The sequence below is a fragment of the Zea mays genome, chromosome 1, assembly GCF_902167145.1.
Source record: "Zea mays cultivar B73 chromosome 1, Zm-B73-REFERENCE-NAM-5.0, whole genome shotgun sequence".
Taxonomy (NCBI): domain Eukaryota; kingdom Viridiplantae; phylum Streptophyta; class Magnoliopsida; order Poales; family Poaceae; genus Zea; species Zea mays.
This window is the reverse complement of record NC_050096.1, coordinates 251,989,110-252,008,948: the sequence shown is the minus strand read 5'-3', so window position 1 is coordinate 252,008,948 and position 19,839 is coordinate 251,989,110. Positions and strand designations below refer to the sequence as shown.

The 19,839-nt window shown below is 45.3% G+C and overlaps 1 protein-coding gene across 1 annotated transcript in view; it reads right to left on the bottom strand.

The window, feature by feature from the left end:
- Nucleotides 1-4,646: 4,646 nt before the first annotated feature.
- Nucleotides 4,647-19,839, bottom strand: part of LOC103645429 (11-beta-hydroxysteroid dehydrogenase A) — a 28,104-nt gene continuing 12,911 nt past the window's right edge. The window contains exons 2-6 of the mRNA XM_008668483.3: nucleotides 6,120-6,312; nucleotides 5,895-5,980; nucleotides 5,500-5,631; nucleotides 5,240-5,404; nucleotides 4,647-5,159 (exon numbers count right to left, since the gene is read on the bottom strand). Coding sequence (XP_008666705.1) covers nucleotides 4,878-5,159; nucleotides 5,240-5,404; nucleotides 5,500-5,631; nucleotides 5,895-5,980; nucleotides 6,120-6,312 — 858 coding nt within the window. The 3' untranslated portion in view covers nucleotides 4,647-4,877. The remainder of the gene's footprint in view (nucleotides 5,160-5,239; nucleotides 5,405-5,499; nucleotides 5,632-5,894; nucleotides 5,981-6,119; nucleotides 6,313-19,839) is intronic.

Here is a 19,839-nt window from a genome sequence, read left to right as displayed (position 1 = left end):
CCCTAAACCAAATGCATGGATTGATGGGAGGCAGATATTCTTCCGTGCGTTCTGGTGCTTTCCGCAGTGTGTGGATGCCTTCAGGCATTGTCGTCCTGTCTTTTCCATTGATGACACGTTTCTTCTCGGCAAGTACCAGGGCACGCTTCTAATTGCCATATCCGTTGATGCAAACAACAAGCTAGTTCCCCTGGCATTTACTCTGGTTGAGAAAGAGAACAAAGACAATTGGGGTGGTTTTTGCGACTGGTCCGGATACATGTGGTTGGCCCAGGACGGGAAGTTGGTGTAATATCAGATCGACACCAGGGAATACTCAACGCGATCCGTGAGCAGATCGATGGGTACCCTCCTTTGCATCACAGATGGTGTACTCGACACCTTGCTGAGAATCTTCTGCGCAAGGATGGTGTGAAGGATAACTTTGAGCTTTTCCAGGAGACATGTTGCTAGCTGGAAGACAAGTTCTTTAGAGAAAAGTTAGATAAGCTCAAAGTCACAACAAATACCGAAGGCAGAGATTGGTTGACTGGATTGATGCCGGATTTGGAGAAGTGGATGAGAGCTCACGACTTAGGTGGATGGAGATATGAGTTCCAGTGTAGTAACATGGCCAAGTCATTCAACAAATTATTATTGGGCATATGTGGTATGTCGGTCACTGCTATAATATCATTTACCTTTTACAAGCTTGTGGCATTATTTAATGATAGACACACCCATGCAGTTGGATTGTAGAATGAGGGAGAGAGATGAGCTCCAAAACCTAAGACTTTTCTAGACAAGGCAAAGGAAAGGGCGAACACACACACTGTTGATTGTTTTGACTTGCAGCCAGGGACATATGAGGTATTCCTTCAAGCCGGTACTACTTCCGACGTCGAGTCACAAGAGTCCAGAAAGCATGTGGTTGTCCTTAATGACTTGTCATGTACTTGTGGGGCACCGAGACAGTACCATTTTCCATGTTCTCATCTTATCGCAGGTGCCCGAGCTCACAACTTTGACTTAGAGAGGAGGATACCCCAGGAGTTTACTATTGACAAGCTTGTGTTGACTTGGAGTCTAAGATTTATTCCTTATCTTGTCCCGGGTGAGTGGCCTCCATACGATGGCCCAAAGTGTGTTGCCCATCCAAGCAGTCGTTGGACCAAGCGTGGATCCAGGAAGAAGACGAGGCACAAGATGGTTATGGATCAGATAGCTGGTAGGAGTCGGAGGGGAAGAAGAACACCATTTCTTACCGACCCCGAATAGTATGAGTGTGGCAAGTGCGGTAGACTTGGTCACAATTCACGCACTTGTCGTTGGCAGATTAGTGAGGTTTGTCTCGTTTAATATTTTATATTACCTATTTTTATTTAATAAGTACATATTACTTTCTAACCTTAATTTGATTTTGTAGGATGGCACATTTTCACCTGCTCGACCTGTTCTACGACGAGAGCCACCGGGGGCGCCTTCTGGCGGAAGGCCAGGTATTCAATTTTAACTACTTTTGTAGAATAGTTGTCCTACACATATTGTTGCTAATATAACCTATTTCCGTGCAGGACCTAGCAACCCTGCGTTCTTCGACACACAATGGTTTCCTAGACATGTTGTTCGATGAGAGGTACACTCCTTACCCCAGACTAGCAGGTCTAGATGTAATATCATACCAGTTACGCCAAGGGTTGCCTACTATTGACTCGACGACCATTACTGCACTTGTGGACATGTATTATTTTATGATTTTGTCAAATTATTCTTGAGTGATTGAGCTCATTTACACTAAATTGTTTTTTTAATTATGTAGGTGGCGGCCCGAGACACATTGCTTTGTTCTTCCTTTTGGTGAGATGAGAGTCACATTAGAGGACACACAAAAGATACTTGGACTAGATTTTATAGGCAGAGTAGTGACAGGCCAATGTGACTCTGAAGGTTGGAGGGCTAGAGTTGAGGCCTTTCTTGGTAGAGAGCTTCCTGCTGAGGGCGTTGATAGGACTGCTGGAGTACGCATCACATGGATCTGTGAGACATTTGGTGTGTGCCCTGCTAATGCTGATGAGGATACAATGCAGTTCTACTGTCGAGCTTGGATCCTACACATGTTTGGTTGTGTCCTCTTCCCAGACGCAACAGGCGACTGCGTGTCATGGATGTACATCCCATGCCTAACCGTCTGGGATACAACTGGACACTACAGTTGGGCCTCCATCGTGCTTTCTTTTTTGTACCGGCAGCTTTGTGAGGCTTGCCGTCATACCTCCTCCTCTTCGTTTGTAGGCAGTTGTGTGTACCTCCTCCAGATGTGGATGTGGTTTCGCATACCAGTTGGTCGACCACGTGTTTTCTAGCCTAGACCATGGAACATTGCTGGAAATGACTGTCCTCGACCGACGTATGCTTATGTTAGGGACCAAGTGACAGCTCCTTTTGCTAGAGCTAAGAGGGCATATATGGAGTATGTGAACGAGCTTGACACGTTCTCAGCGTCTAGCATAAGTACTCAACATTTGTATCTTATCATTATAAAATTTGTTTCATCAAACTTAACATTGATTTCAGGTCACATGGCAACCATACAACGCACCTGAGTTGGATGGGATGATCTTTAGTTCAGTATGCAACAACAACGAGGAAATCTATAGGATGAAATGTCCTATGATCTGTTTCTGGTGTGTTGAGTGGCACCTACCGCACAGGGTTGAGAGACAGTTTGGTAGGAACCAGATATGGACGGTTGAAGATATTCCAACTTCTAGGGAGCTGCACAAGTAAGTTTGCTATATACAAATTCAATTATTCTAGTTGACTTCGTAACATCAAGCATTTGTAAATCTTTTGTGTTCTTTAAATGATATGGTCTGTGCGTAGATTTGACCGGTGGGAGCAAAAGAAGATAACAGACTTTCGTCAACATCATTTGGCATTTATTGAAGAGTGGTATTTGACTGCGAAGAATGTGCATGAAAACGATGAGTTGCTCAACAACAGTGACTACAGGCGGTACCAAGCTTGGTACCAGGGTGCGACTCGTTGTAAGCTTCGCCAGCAGTGGACAACGGATGACTACGCCGACATTGATTCTTCCGACGATGAAGACACGACGTACAACCAGTCCACTAGACTAGGAACCAAAGTGGAGGTGGCACCCATCTTGGATCGAGTGGTAAGTTTTAAAATGGTTTTACTCATTTTTAATACTATACATGTACCAAGTGTATGTTTGATGCAAAGGCAGCGGGTCGAAGGCAGTTCCGGTCAAATGACCCATCCTAAATTTCGATAAGATCTATAAGAATCACAAATATAATAGACTCACAAATATAATTTAATACAACGCTTACCTCTGTTTAGCAGATTTACCGCGCCTAGACATCCTACAAATCGATAATATGACAATAAAAAATGCTTCTAAAAATGATATCCAAAACCTAATCCTTACCCTATTAATCATACATAACAAAACAAGAAAAAAAAAGGAGAGAGAGCTTACGTTGATACAAAGTAACAATGGATCTAAGTCGATGATTTAGGTTGATGCTTGTCATTTTGAAGAATAGAAATGAGTACGAAAACTGACGGCCGAAGGGGCATATTTATAGGCGTGTACCTCGGCGCCGTAGATCTTGGTTCCATGGCGCCTACCTCAGCGCTGAGGTACATGCCACGTTAGTTTCACCATGACCCAGATTCTTATCTATGCACGCCAAAAAAGTTGGCGCCGACACGCAGAAGCTAGGCGTCGATGATGATGACGCCGAGCCAGGGGTGCATTTTTTAAAATGAAACTGTAAAGGGCGTATTTGTGAAATAAAACCCTAAAAGGGCTAAAATGCAAAAAAAAGTGGGTGCTGGTCGGAGATGCGGCTGCAAGTTTGTAGGGTCTATGGAATTTATATGGGTTGGGCTGAGCTGGGACATCTCGGATCGAAACGAGTCCAATATTTGATTCATGATAGGAAAACGCACATCTGGATTCTGATCTCTGACAAAAAAACTGCTTTTGTCCACTCAACTTTAAAATAAAAATAGTTTCTTTCTCATCTTTCAAAATCGGCAAAGTAATTCATGGCTGTTTATTTTGGTAAATTTTTATTTAAAATTTATTTTATTTGAATCTTTGAAAATTGTAGAAATTTATAAAATATAAAAAATATGTGTGACTTCACATGAGTAAATCTATAAGTGAACATATGATATGGTACGTTGTAGCACAAATTCTTACTATAACTTCAAATCTATGATTCCATGTAATTAATTCATAGTTATAGTTTTTGTTATCTAATTGTGATGGTTTTTTTATACTGGGCTTATTGCATGTTTTGGGCTGCAGTAACAAATTGATGCTCATCAAATTTTATATGATTGGGTTATATATATATTTATCTAAGTTTATGTTTGTTAGATAGTTTTTAGATGAAATTGAATCTACAATTTAGTCCTACATGATATAATAAGCATAAAAAATATTGGGCTCTACATGGTCTGCTTTAGTACACATTTTTTGACATAGCTTTTACATCTATGTTTTTCTGCACTTAATTATATGGTATGTTTAATCATGAGCTCATCTTCTTCCTCCTTCGCTTCTGGACACCGATTCAGACGACGAACGAATCAAGCAAAGAACTTGCATTTTAGAGGTGCCAAAAGCCTTCGAAAGCAAGGGAATCCTTAGAAACGTACAGTAGCCAAGAAATTGTGTGTACAGTGAAGAATGGTGCAAATAAATTAAAGTGGATCGATCTGCACATGCATGTTGGCTTTGGTTCAGTTTGGGATGAGAAGTACTAATATAGATTATAAAAGCGGCTGCACCCTTGAGACCTTGATGCTGCATTGCATCTGCGTCTGCATGTTCCTAGCTCTTCCTGCTAGTCTAGTCTCTAGTCCGCCTTGATCCGCGGTTGCAGAAGCGACGGCGGGTACAGCCTTTTGGCTCCGGTGGCCTCCATGATCCTCTGCCCGAGCGGCCGCCTCCCTTGGGTGGTCTCCTTGTACATGGCGTCGGACATCCAGTCCAGGACCTCGGGGGCGAGGCAAGCGATCAGCTGCAGCGGCCGGTACATGGACGGCCATGTCACGTACCAGTCACCGTTCCGGATGCCGTCCAGAGCCACCTCGCAGAGCGCCTCCACTCGGCCCACCGGGAACACGCCGATCTGCGCCTGTATGTTAAAATAAAAAAAGATGTGATAATCAGTGAGAGATCGAGAGGGCTTTAATTGTTAATTGGTCGTTACAGTACATCTCTGGCCTCCTCGTCGACGGCGACCTCGCCGCTTTTCTGCATCCCCTTTCCCTTGGTTATCTCGGACTCGACGTAGCCAGGCGTGAGTATGGTGATGCCGACCTCGGAGCCCACCTCGGTTCTCAGTGTCTCGTAGAACCTCAGCTGCGCTGCTTTGCTGGCCTGTGGACGACGACGACGACGACGTCGATTGAGCCAAAGAAATTAGCAGAAGGCACGTACGAACGATCCATCCAGTTTCAGTTTAATTTGCTTACGTTGTAGAAGGCCATCCTGGACGTGGCCACCGTGCCCGCCGCTGAGCAGCAGACGATGAGCTTCCCTTTGCTTGCCTTGAGGTGTGGCAGGGCATAGTAGGTTGGATAGACAGAGCCCCAGAAATTCACGTCCTGGCACACGTACGCGCGTACATACAAATACAATTGATTGATGTACATGTGTAAATAAAAGAACATTATGTATACACTTGTAGCTATATATATATATATATATATATATATATATATATATATATATATATATATATATATATATATATATATATATATATATATATATATATATATATATATATATATATATATATATATATATATATATATATATATATATCCAAGAGATCTGAATAATCGGTCTAGCTAGTTAGGTTTACCATCAGCTTGGTGAAGGCGGTTATGTTGGTGATTTGATCGAAGGCGCAGCTAGACCAGACGCCGGCATTGGCAACCAGATGGTTCACTATATACATATGAAGAGGCGTCAAAATAAAGATGAAACAGATGGGTTAGTTTTTGGTTTGCATGTGTGTGCGTGTGTGTATGTATTCATTCTGCATTATTCATCAGGAGAGACAGGAGCTGCATGCATGCGCACGTACGTTTGCCGAAGTGAGCGACGGTCTCCTCGACGGCGCGCCTCGACTGCTCGGGGTCGGAGACATCGGCCGGGAAGACGAGGACGTCCGGAGCGCCGCGCTCCAGGGCGGCGGCCGCCACGGCCTTGAGCGCCTGCACCCTCCGCGCCACCAGCGCAAGGCACGCCCCTTCCTTCGCGTACTGGTAGGCAAGCTCCTGTCCTCCGATCCGTCCATGCACGTTGCATATCAGTACGTATATATATCCACCGCCGTTACATAAAATATCTTTATTCACAGCACTTTTTATAGTTTTCTGGCGCTTAATTTTATCAACCAACATTACAAATGCATTTTTAATGGATCCTTTTTTAAGCTTACCGGCCCTCAAGTGGCCGTAGGTTTTGCACTAATAGTTTATAAACATGCATGTGTTACTGAAGTCTATGTATTATAAAGCTGTTAGTGAGAAAACCACCAGCGTCAGTAAAAACCGGTTTTTATACTAGTGATCATCAATATGAAAAGGTGTTTTGTGGCCTATGTATAAATAGTAGCAATTTTAAGCGAGGGAGCTAGGTTAGTTGTTCCATATATATACCCCCAATAGTTTTTTGTTATTTGATTCCTCTTGCAAAGTTATCTTTGATGGCTAGTTTGGGAAAACCGAAAAGAATTGGAGGAGATAAAATCTTATCTTTATTCAAAATTGAATAAGAAGGGAATTTTAGCCCTTCCAATCCCCTCCGGTTTTTGAACTCCCAAACTAGCCCTTAAAGTTGTAATACTCTCTTTGTATTAGACAAAATGGCTTTGTAAAATGAAACAGTGAGCTAGTCGTTCCAAACAGGGAGCTAGGTTAGTTGTTCCATATATACACCGCCATAGCATGACGTTTAAGGTCAGGGGCATATCGTCAGTTCATTAATCTACTCAATTCCTCAAGATATTAAATTTACTATATAACAAAGACGGTTCGAAACGGCGCATATGGGCCTATCCACGTCATCCCTTAATTCTCTAGCCGTCGGATCGTTTCCAAATGGTTGCGATGAACGTTCCACCCTCAGACAGATCGCCTCAACAGGCAGCCTGAGGCTACGGGAGACTTCCAGAGAGCACGGACGCACAATCAAAAGGAGATTATATGGAGGGGCGGTGTCTTCTTCGTTGGCGATGGTGTGTCCCTCTTTTCCCCATGTTATGGGCCCCTCCCCCTCCTCATGCTCACCTTTCATCCTCCTCCAGGATGTCGGCCGAGGCGCCCACAAGCGTGCTGCGAAGCCGCGGCAAAACGTGACGACTACGTGCTGCTGCTTAGTCGCGGCAAGCCATGATGGCCCACGCTGACTGCCACAACGGACGCGCTTCGTCGGCCTTGTTCGGTCGCACCCATAGCTCGGCCTCAAGCTCTCTGCACCGCTCGACATGGACGCCACCACGATCTCCAACCCCCTCCCCACGCTCGGCTCTCACTCTCTCACCAACGTGCCCACGCCCGCGCCGACGTGCAACTCCAGGTCCACCATCGAGTCCTCCAGCGGGCCCCACGCTAGGATGCCAAGCCCCGAAGAACGCGCATCCACTACTCAAGGTCAGCGCTCCATCCTCCTCGGTAAATGAGATCCTCGGCCTTACTGTGCGTGAGACACCGCCGCCGTGTCGGCGCGGGCTGTGTCGCCATCCCCTGCTCACCCCCTTAAAACACTATTGTGGTTCCTGCATGTGTCGCCACCACGTCTGTGGCCGAATGACATTGCAGACGGAGCACACGGTTGCATTTGTAAGCAGCAAGATGAGTTCGTATCATTCCCATCTGTGTACTTAGGAAGATTGGATGGAACATCACTTGGCAGGAAACTGGTTGTTCCTTTTGGGGATTGTTAGAGAGAAACTGAGTTTTTGAACAATTACACATTGTTAGTTACTAAGAGGCCGGCTGGAGATTGAGCATAAGCTCATAGAAATGTTTAGTGAACAAGAGTGAAGTGGTTTCTAGGTAAAATCTCTCCGTTATAGTTTTGATAGCAATATTGATGATAAGAATGGACTAACTTAAACACATGTGTCGTTTAAAATGGAGTTAGATGTGTAGTACCTGCAGAAATTAGACATCAGCCATTACCATGTAAATTGTAATGAGTGAAGTGGTTTCTAGGTAAAATCTATCCATTATGCTTTTGATAGCAATATTGATGACAAGAATAGACTAACTTCAACACATTTATACTGATTCAGATGTGCAGGAGCTGCAGAAATTAGACATCGACCATTACCATGTAAATTGTAAACGATTTAAAACTATACATTAGCCTACTAGGTATGGGTGGTAATGGATCGTGATCCAAATGCTTCTTCACAAAATGGTAGGGCCCTAAATAATTTGTAGTTCAAAAATGAATAGAAATAGAGCTCGATCCTAATCCGATGCAATCCTTAAATCTTATAGTATAAAATTTAGAGCTCATTGTCCTAATCCTAATCCGATCCAAGCACATGAAAAAGAAGAACACATCTAAGAAGATCCATGGTGTGAAGATGGTATGCAAATTTGCACGCATTAGACTGTGTTTAAAATAAAAGTTGCTGCTATTACGTACTTAACTGCATTCACATGTCTTTAGGATATACATTAGACTCTTGATTGATTCTGAAGAAATGGCAAGTTCTCATAGCTCTGGCTTAACATTTCAAACAAAAAATATGATATGTTGGTAGGAGTACTAGAGAGGGATCAGCGAGGATCACAAGCGGACAATACTTACCATTGTTCTTGCTGTTCTTTATGTAGTGTGCCTCAAACTGTGATACATACATCTTAAATATTGTTGAATATTGAGTGGCCAACGTAAGCAGTGGAAGGCTCATCTAGGTTCAGTCTGTAGCTGTATCACGATTTGTATAGTGTTGCTGTCCGGTTTAATTTCTTTGTACTACGCGTTTCAGTTCTGGTGTCATGTCATTGGCATTCAACCAGGATTCATTTTTTACAACAAGCCCTCATCATCGATCATTTGATTATTTGCATCAATTTTATGGTTTGCTTTGATTGGAGCAAGCGGTAAACTAAGGAAATTATAAACTGTAAATATAAGGTGGATGTAGAACCAGAACAAGCAAATACCAAGAAACAATTCTGTCGCATAGGTTATAACTTCTTTATTTGTGTATTTTGAAGACCAACATAGTCAACACTAGGAGCTGCAGCAGGCGAGCTTCCTTCTTAGCACGGCTACATAAACCTTCATATTTACACTACCTTTTCGATTTATTTACCATACCAATTCACAATTTAAGCTCTTTTAAAATTATTTAGTAAGCCAACTTAGTATTCGGAAAAGTGCAGCCAACAACTCCCAAAAACATGATCTTTCCTATCTTTTTATTTTTAATAATATATATTGTCCCACTTGATATCAAGTAATTCATATTAGATAACGGATGTCCCAGGTTACAATGAAGATAACATATTCAACAACTCTCGTACAATATACTTACTTCACCACAAAACACAATTATATATCCAAACAATTCATAATAAACAAACAGTTACTTCATAACTGCAGACACCATCATTCCAGGTCTGATACTGATGAAAAAAATGCAAAGGTACAATTACTCCTCGTTTCACCATTATGTTTCCAAATTTACTGATTATGTTTTCCTGTAGTAAAGTAAGTGACTACATAACCAAAAAAATCTTATTAGTAATAATCCTATTTTTCTTAACTAGGACCAAATAAAGACCACCAGTAATGCCAAAAGAAAAACTACCATAACCGCAATTGGATCTCCTCAAAAAAGATTATACTTCTAAACATATACTCCCTCAGTTTCATCAAAATAGTAGAAGCTTCAGCTCTTGTTTTTAAGTCCATATTCAGAAGGATGATGATGAATGCATATATAAAACACATACGCTAAGTGTTATATGAACCTATTAATTTTCTAAGCAAATTTTATTTTGGAACGAAGGGAGTACCTTTTATTCAATACCTACCTGTATATATCTACTTGCACGAATAAGATTTACTCAAGTTAAAATTTAGACACGTAAAAAATCTATTGTATTAAAATGTGTAGTACCCAATTATATTAGCAAGGTGAGTAATCCATACCTAACACTATTTACTGCTTCACACAACATAAATAAAAAACATTAACTCCATGAAGATTAAACACGACTGTTAAAAAGACTCACATATTTCTGCATTGCTACTCTCTGCATTTTGTGGCCTTTAGACCAAGTATTTTGTTGCCTCATAAACTTTGTACATATGTCTAATCTGCTCTCAAATGCATAGCTTCACAAACTCACAACAAACTTTCTTCTAGCGCATAATTATTTTGTTGCGACCGGTACCATTTTTTTGTTTTTTCAACTATCTGCAAGCAGGACCGCTGCAATATAATATTCACGCTGATCATGATGCCGCATTTGCAGATTGTTAATATTCACTTGGGCTCAAAATATCGTAGTAAAATATATAAGGCGGGTTACTCTACTCTTAATATTTTAGGACATTGCACAGTGATTGTCCTTATGGGATTTGACTTACACTCTTGAGTGAATTTATGTACCTCTCACTCATTCTATTTTAAAACACTCGCATCAAACTCCTACTAATAAAGGTAAAAAGGTCAGGTCTCCATTTCAATCTTTTCCAAACAGGTAAGCTTCTATATAGTTATAAGCTCCATATCCAGTAACTAATATTTTTACTACTGTATTTAAGATTATATATATCATCCTATCCTGTATTTGTTCCTGTAAAAAGAATCATCAATATTATATTATACCAGTACCTTTATATATATATATATATGATATGTCTATATATTATAAAACAAACAAGCGCGCGTCGAGACACTAGTTCTTTCTATATATTAACAGCGGGAGCATTTCTTGCCTGTCGTTTGTCCACGTCAGCCCATCTCACCTCATCTGTAAGATTATGCATCGACGGCTACGGATGCCCCTCATCCACGCGACCATCCTTCGTATAAGGCCGGCTCGTCAATTCCTCCAGAGCATTCCAGAAAAAGGAAGCAGAGGGCAGTACCCTGTTGAGTTCGGTGAAAGTTTGACGCTTCTGGTCTCGAGCGCCTCCCCCACGCACTGCGCACATCCTTACCACTGCCGATTCCACACTAACAGCCCACGCCCACGCACGCTCAATCGTCGCAGCCTCGTAGGTAGCCGACGGCGAAGTCGTACCTCGCGGGCGAGGCAGTAGGTGAGTGTGGCTCCCTCATCCACCGGACACGAAGGATTGTTTGACGGTGAAGGATTTGCCAAAGAGCACCGGTCGCTGCCGCATGTTGGATTCCTTTGCTCTGGTCTGGGAATCCGTAGTGACATGTGGCTCTCGCTTGCTGACTACATCAAAGACTTCTGCCACGAGATCTGAGAGCAGGACCGCGACCACGACCACGGGGTCGCTTCACTTCTGATGCAGTTTATTAGAGCCTTCGAGAGGGGGCTGGTGCCTGGCAGTGGCATCCTGAGTTCCTGACAGCTACCTGGCGTCACGGTAAGACACGATAGAATTTTCAAACATTACATCTAGATTTCGACATCCCTAATCGATCCGATTTCCAATGAATAGAGACATATATATAGCAGTGTTTTCCAACGAATAGCATACACACACATTTTCAGAGACCAATATAGGCATTGAACATTGCCAAGCCCTTCCATATGGGCATGTGTGCGACTAGATCCACTTAAAAATAAAAAAATCTTTAATTATTTTCTAAAATGATAGTCTATAAAAATCGCTTGCCAAAGCTTCAACATATGGACCGTATTGATGCCCATCAGCTTTTATTCTGAATCTGGTAGGGCATAATGTAGGTTCAAACAAAAGGAACCAAGATCAAAATATTATTTTTACCAGCAATGTAAAAGAGATGAGCAAAAGAGCGGGGCATAACAGAACAAGCATCTTCAGCGTCACATCTTTTGCAATTAATCTTACCATTTTGTAATTGCATATACATAACTTTCAGTCGCGCTACTAAAAGGTGAAGTCAACTGATGCACTGCAACTTATGTTTATTTTGGATAATGACCCACTTAAATATGGCATGATGCCATATAAGCCATCATTTTGTAACTGGTTGCAATATATGCATAACTGTACAATTAGCCTTTAGATCATGCTACCTACTTCTTGAAGGTAACAGATGAATACAATATTTTTCATGTTGAATAATTTCGAACTGATGTCGATATTTATACCTTTGGTTTATTTGCGTAAAAATATTAATGTTTCATTACACTTGTACCCTCATGTATAACATCTTTTTATACAAGTTTGTATAGCTATACAGAAACGACCGACACGTGCTAGTCGCGCGTTATACACTAGTTCTATTAATAAAGAATATAATTATATATGTAACGGTATAGTTTTTTTTAAATAGACGACAGTACAACAATACTATCATATAAATATATCATGATGTTTCAGTTGAAACATAAATATAAACCTTTGTCGCTTATGCATATGCATGCATATTAGATCTGTACAATAGCATAACATGTTTATTTGTTTTAAATAGTTTATATACTAATTGTAATAGAACTAGATAATCTATAAATGGTAAAAACTGACGTTGCAATCAAGCGTCCCAAAATGGTAAAAATTGTTGTGCAATCAAGTTTTCCATGCAATTGTGGTGCAATCAAACTATCAAAAGTTATATAAAATATAAAAAATATAGGCATCCATATTATTTACTCTATCAATATATTATATTTTAAGTTCTAATTCCTATGTTAAAAGTTATGAAAATGAGAAATTCTCCCTCAAGTCAAGTGGTTGAGTGGACTCCCAGAGGACATCTGAACTTAGATCTCGGGTCCACCTAGGTTATTCTCAAATCATCTTTCGATGATGACCCTTGGATGCTCTGCTTTCATGGATCTAACCAACGCGACAACGTTGGCACATGATTTCTTCTAGTTTCATCAACTAAAAAATAGATCTGCTACATATACCGTATCCATTTCTCTACACAAACAATATGAGCGAGTATGAGGCGGCGATGTAGGCCCGAAAACCTCCATATCCATTGGGGTTCACCAGCTGTTAGTGGAGGGTGACTTGCAACTAGTGATTACCCAAATTTGTAGGCTCTTTGCGTATAACTAAGCACAACTAGTGGCCTAAGCCATCAAAGTAAAGTAGTTGAAGCTCTCACTCTATTTTGTGCACTATATGTATATTCCTATAGCATAAAACATGATAACATATGAGCTCTCTAGACTTCCTTCGACTCAGGCACCATTGCCTATGGGCACCTTCGAGTTAAGGCTCCTTGAACCTGCTGCTTAGCATGCTATTTTGAGTGATGCAGAACGGTTGACACGTGAGCACTGGTGGCCCTAGCAACGTTGCATTCAAATGCCCCTACCTGTCGACAACGATGGATTGGAACCCCTCAAGGCCCCAAACCAAGCTAGAAATGCTCAGACATACCTTGATGTATAGAACTCTAAGATTTTAGGCTACTTTAAGACAATTACCTTTCTAATTCTACTATTGTCATGGAACACATATCTCGCCATACTAAAAGGTACTTGTTGGTGGAAGGGAACTTTTACCGTCATGGTGCCAACAGAGTTCTCTTAAAGCGCATATATACCGTGGAGAGGGCAATGATATACTCGTTGACATCCATGAGGATGAGTGAGCTAGCCACGTTGACATCCATCAGGATGAGTGAGCTAGCCACGTTGACATCCATCAGGATGAGTGAGCTAGCCATTCATCGTCTTACACGATGGCCAATAAAGTCTTTTGGTAATAACTTTACTAGTCAACAACCATCAAGGATGAACTAAGCTGGCAAAGAAATGACGAGCATGTCAATTATACTCAAAGCAAATCCACACAATGACGCAAGTGTGATAGTTCATCTCTCTGTCCTGGCACATCTTGGGGCCCTTCCTTAAGGTTGTCAATGGTTACGAGTATCTTTACATAGCCACTGATAAGTTCACAAAGTGGTTCAAAGTCATGGCTATCATAAAAACTAACAAAGCACACTATTATCAAGTTTTTTGGGGATATTGTACCTCGCTTCATGGTCCCAAAAAGAATGATTACCAATAACGGTACTCAATTCACCAGTTGTCTCTTCAACAATTACTATGAGAACATGGGCATCAAACTTTACTTTGCCTCACTGCATCAACCCTGAAGCAATGGGCAAATCAAGTGAGTGAACACTAAAATCCTCTAGGGTCTTGAGACCGCAACATATGATTGACTCAAGGAGCACGATACCAAGTGGATTAAGCATCTTGAGCCATTCCTCTAGGCAAACCGGACCACCCTAAAAAAGGCCACCTTGAGAACACCATCCATTTTTCTTTAAGAGGCCATAAAGAAAATAAATCGCAACCCATTTGATTGTTAGATTTTGGTGTTTGATGAACAATATAACAATTTGGACTAATATTACTTGCAATTGTTTTTGATATAGTTTAAAGGATGCATCAAAGACTTAGATGAAGGCAACATGTTAATCAAGAAGATCAACATCTCAAGTAGGACATTACAAGACTCCTTGAAGCCCTACAAGCATCATGCAAGACTGAAGAAGACCAAACAAAAATGAAATGAAGAAATCAGACTTCAGAGCAACATCAAACATGTTCTGTGGTGCACTAGATAAAGCATTGATAGGAGCAATGTTGAGCTAAAGAAAGGACAAGATTTCAGAGTACGCCAGACACACATGTGTGTATTGAATGAATCATCAAACAACACACCAGATATGATAACTATATATAGACGTCTGCAACATGTATGTGGAGGATTATAACACATTAAACATATCTGGTGATACACCAAACTCTACACCCGATAGGTTGCTTAGAGAGGATGTAAATGCAATCTACCAGGGTTATAACGCACCAGACATGTCTAGTGACAATGGAATTTGGTATCCCAATGCAATGTACAATGATGGTATTTTTTTGCAAGTTCTGGCATGATTTTGGCGATCGATCAGGCCTCGATCCACTTGGTGAACTTGTCGATGGTGACCAACACATGCGTGTAGCCCCTGGGTGCCTTTTAAAAGGTTCCACCAGGTCGAATCCTAAGACCGTGAACGACCTCTGTAGCGCCTAGGCTGGCCGTCGGGACGACAAGCAGTACGACAGTGGGATCGAGGCACTTTGGGCTACCTACACGGCGCTGTGGACCAACCAATATCTATGTTGGAACATAATATAAGTGAATTGCCCATTTTCTCCTATCAGGTTGTCGGTGTTTTGGGCCCGCGAGGACCCTCAACTGACTAGTGAATTTGACGCTGCGAGTCCCTGCCCAGATGGATTGATGCAAGATGAAACACAAGAGGGGGATGAGGCTTATATTATCTTGCACCGGGGTGCTTGTAGTAAGGGTTACAAGATTCGCGAGAGAGAGTTTGGCCTTGAAGTGGGTCGTCCGAGTTAGCCTCCTCCGTGTGCCTTGGGAAGGCCCTGGGCATCCCCTTTTATAGATACAAGGGGATGGTCCAGCTGTACATATGGGGGTGTAGCTATGTGCTAACGTGGCCAGCGGAGAAGTGCTTGAGCCCTGTAGAAGCGTAGCTGGCGGTGCGGCCCTGGGTCCTGCTGACGTTTCTTTGCCTTCGTAGAGAGCTGAGAACAATCGACGTCATGGACGCATGCAGGGAACCATCATTACCTGTTTCCGGAGTAATCTAGATGTAACACCGGTCTTGTTCCTTCATAGCCTGAGGTGGCTAGCTAGGGGTAGGGTAATGATGTATCCCCTGTAGCGTAGTCGGTCCGAGGCCGAGGTCGGGCGAGGCGGTGACTTCTCTTGAGGCCGAGGCTGAGGTCGGGCGAGGTTGTGACTCCTCCCGAGGCCGAGGCTGAGGTCGGGCGAGGCAGGGACCTTCTCCCAAGGCCGAGGCTGAGGCCGAGGTCTGGGGTCAGGCGAGGAGGAGACCTTCTCCCGAGGCTGAGGCTGAGGCCGAGGCCAGGGGTCAGGCGAGGCGGAGCTCCCTGTTGCGCCCGAGGCTGAACTCGGGAGAGGTCGTGACTTACTGTTGTTAGTCTTACCCTGGTGGTTGGCACAGTAGTCGGAACAGGGTGAATAGTGTTGTTTTCGTGTCAGAACGATCAGTAAAGGGGCGAAGTGACTGCGGTCATTTCGACCTTGCCAACTGAGGCGCGCGCGTCAGGATAAGGTGTCAGGTGATCCCCACATTAAATGCGCATGCGATACGGTCGGTGGTAAGGCGATTTGACCGAGGTTGCTATACGACAAAGTTCGCCTAAGCTTAGCCTCGGGCGAGCCGAGGGTGCGCCCACTGCCTGAGGAGGCCCTCGGGCGAGGCGTGAATCCATCTGGGACTACTGTTCTTGCCTGAGGCCGGGCTCGGGCGAGACGAGATCGTCCCTTGGTAGATGAGGCTTTAACTTTGAGTTGCGCTTACCAGTTTTTGTGGTCTGTTTTGAAGATGTTTTCCAGCCATGCTTAGGAGTATTGGGGGTACCCCTAATTACGGTACCCGACAGTAGCCCCCGAGCCTCAAAGGGAGTGTAGGCACTCGCTTGGAGGTTCTACCGGATTTTTTGCAAGGGGACTAGCCTTTCTCGGTTATATTTTGTTCCGATGGGTGCGCGCGAGCGTACCTGTCGGGTGTAGCCCCTGAGGCCTCGGAGGAGTGGTTTGACTCCTCTGAGGTCTTAATTCTTCTTGTGATTCCTCGGTCGACCTTGTTGTTCCCTCATGCGGCCTGGCCGCAGCCCGGGTGCATGGTCAGGCTCCAAGTTTTTAAGCTGGTTTGTTGACGTGGTCAACAATTTGGCCGTAGCCTAGTGCGAGAGCAGCCTCCGAGCCTCTGCACGGAGCAAGAGGACGATCGAGGACCGTCTCGGCTTTTTATTGTATGCCCCTTTGTCGCCTTTCCGCAAGGAGGAGGGGGGGGAACGCGCCATGTTACCCTCGGTGGGCGCTGAACATGGCGTTTTCAGTGAGTTGCTATTGGGTAATCCGAGCGGACGCCCGAGCCCTATTCGATAAGGGTCAGCTAGTGGCCCAGAGGTGCACTCCAAAAGTACCTGCAGGTGATTTGCTGGACTCGGACCCATTCGATAGGGTCCGAGGGCTCGGTGCCTCCCTTCGGTGGGATTCCATTACAAACCGTTCCCGCTGGTCTCGGAAATGTCTTAGGGTACCTCGGGAGCATAGCCCGAGCCTTGGCCATGTAACGGACGTACCCAGGGTCATACCTGACTCTGCATGTTCTGGGGCGGCTGTCGAATCCCTTCGAGGGGCCAGCCTTCGAACCCCTGATCAGTAAAGGGCTCGGAGCCTGAGTGCTCTAGGGCGGTTGCCGAACCCCGCAGGGCGCAACCTTCGAACCCCTGATCAGTAGGAGGGCTCAGGGCCCGTTTCTTTTGCTGCGAAGGGCTCCTTCGAAATGTCCCCTTTCCCGATCCCTGTGGAGAGAGAGAAAGAGAGAGGAAAGGAAGAAAGGAGATATTTCGAAATAGTGTGGCGTACCTTTTTTGAGGCAGTCATCATGACGGAGGCGAAACGACGCCCGCCCGCCTGCCAGAGGAGACGTGTGTCCTGCCAGGGAGTTAATGCGACGGGACGGGCGACTCGTGGGGTATCTGTTGCGCGTGCGCGAGTCATTCGAGGAATGGGAAAACTGTTTTTCCATCGAGTTTGAAATTCACAAAGTTTCGGGCGAAGTTTTGGGTGGATTTCGCCCGGGCCTTTATATACCCGGAAGAGGGGCTGGTAGTGGTTCTTTACCTGCCATTTGCGCTTGTCTTCTGCTTTTGTTTTCGCAACCTAAGAGAGTAGACAGAGAAGAGAAAACCGCGCACCTCATCCCCTCCGCTTCCACCGCTTCAGCTCGGCGATGGCTGACAAGGCAATCGTCATTCCGTCGCGCGACCCGTGGCCTTTCTCCATCGTAACTATGGAGGATCTGCAGGCCCTTGTTACCGAGGGTTTGCTCCGTTCTCTCTCCGGTGGGCCGCAGCCTGAGTGGTTGGCCCCTAGGAGCGAGGCCGACCCGACTCCACCGCCGGGGTACGTAGTCAGTTTCACCCCCTTCCATGAGCGGGGGTTTGGGATGCCGGCGAACCGCTTCATGCGGGCGCTCCCGCATTACTACAGGGTGGAGCTTCACAACTTCAACCCCAACTCCATCGCACAGGCGACTATTTTCGTGGCGGTTTGCGAGGGGTTTCTGGGGATTGAAGCCCACTAGGACCTGTGGATCCATCTCTTCTCCGCAGAGTTCTTCGCCGCGTCGACGGACGTGAAGAAGGTCCGTATGAAGGTGCGGGCTGGTGGCTGCACCCTCCAGCTGAGGTCAGGGTGCGCACAGCAGTACATCCCCACCTCCCTTGTATCTTCGAACAAGGTGTGACAGAACTGGTGGTTTTATCTCCGGAACGACGACGGGATGCTTCTGCCGTTTTCTCAACGAGTGGTGACCGCCGCCGGTGATAACTGGCGCTGGGGGGCCACACGCGAGAACCAGGAGAAAGCTCCAGCCCATTCTCTATGCCCTGCAGAAGTTACAAGCCGAGGGCCTTACCGCTGCTGGGGTCGTTGCCGCTATCCACCGCCAGAGGGTGCTCCCATTGGTAGAGCGGCGGTTGCGACTTTCGGAGATGAAGCCGGGGGTTGATTTGGAGGGTTCACGGATGTCCTCGACCCACCTCTCCGCCGACGACCTCCTCAGACGGGTAGCAGGCACGGTAGGGAGGCTGGACGCTGGCGTCCTTAGCCAGCCCTCAATGTGTCCCGACCATGGTTATGTGTCCCAGGTAAGTGTCCGACCCTCCTTCTGTTTTGTGATGTGCTTCTTATGTCTTTAGTTCTTACTGTTGGGATTTTCGTTCGTCTCCAGGGGTTGAGGAATTTTAAACTCTCCCGTCCACCGGTCCCGGAGGACGTGGCGGGCCAAACCGCGCGTAGGCTTGCCGCGGAGAAGGATAAGGAGAGGAATGACGCGGAAAAGGCCCGAGCTCGCGAGAGGATGCGAGCTCGGGAAGCCTTAGAGAAGCGTCGTCGGAGGCAAGCAAGGGATGGGCTCCCGTTGGAGCCGTCGCCGGACACGCCTGACGATGATGATGATGATGATGATGATGATGATGATGATGATGATGATGATGACAAAGACGATGACATGGTGGCCCGGCTTGGCCTCAGTCCGGACCCGAGGCTGGGCTAGAGGTTGTCAAGCCAGCTTCCAGGAGGGCTAGCGCCACCAGCGTTCAGGGCCGGGACACCGGGGTCCCGGTCCGAGGAGCGGAGGCGGGACGAGGGGGTACTTGACCCCTTGGCCGAGATAATTGGGGCGACTCCGGGGGGTCAGGCCGAACCGCATGTCCCCCAAGAGCAGGTGCCTATGCCAGCCGTACAGGAAGTTGATCCCTCGGCTGTCGTGACGTCGCCTAGGCTGGTCGCCCCCTTGGTGCCTCGGGCGTCCGAGGTGGAAGCGGCGTCGAAGCCGGCTGCGGGACAACCCTCTGCAGCGCCTGCGGAGACCGGGGCCCGAGGGGTCTCCCCGCAGGCACGATTGGCCTTGCCCCAGAGTGGGTAAGTATCTGAGGGTACCCCTGTTTCAGTTATTTCGTTGTGTGTCTTGATTTTGCCCTTTCTTCCTTTCAGCAAGCGGAGGCAGGGCTCGACTGGTCTGGCTCCCACGAAGGCCCTTAAGACGGGGCCGACCTCTGCAG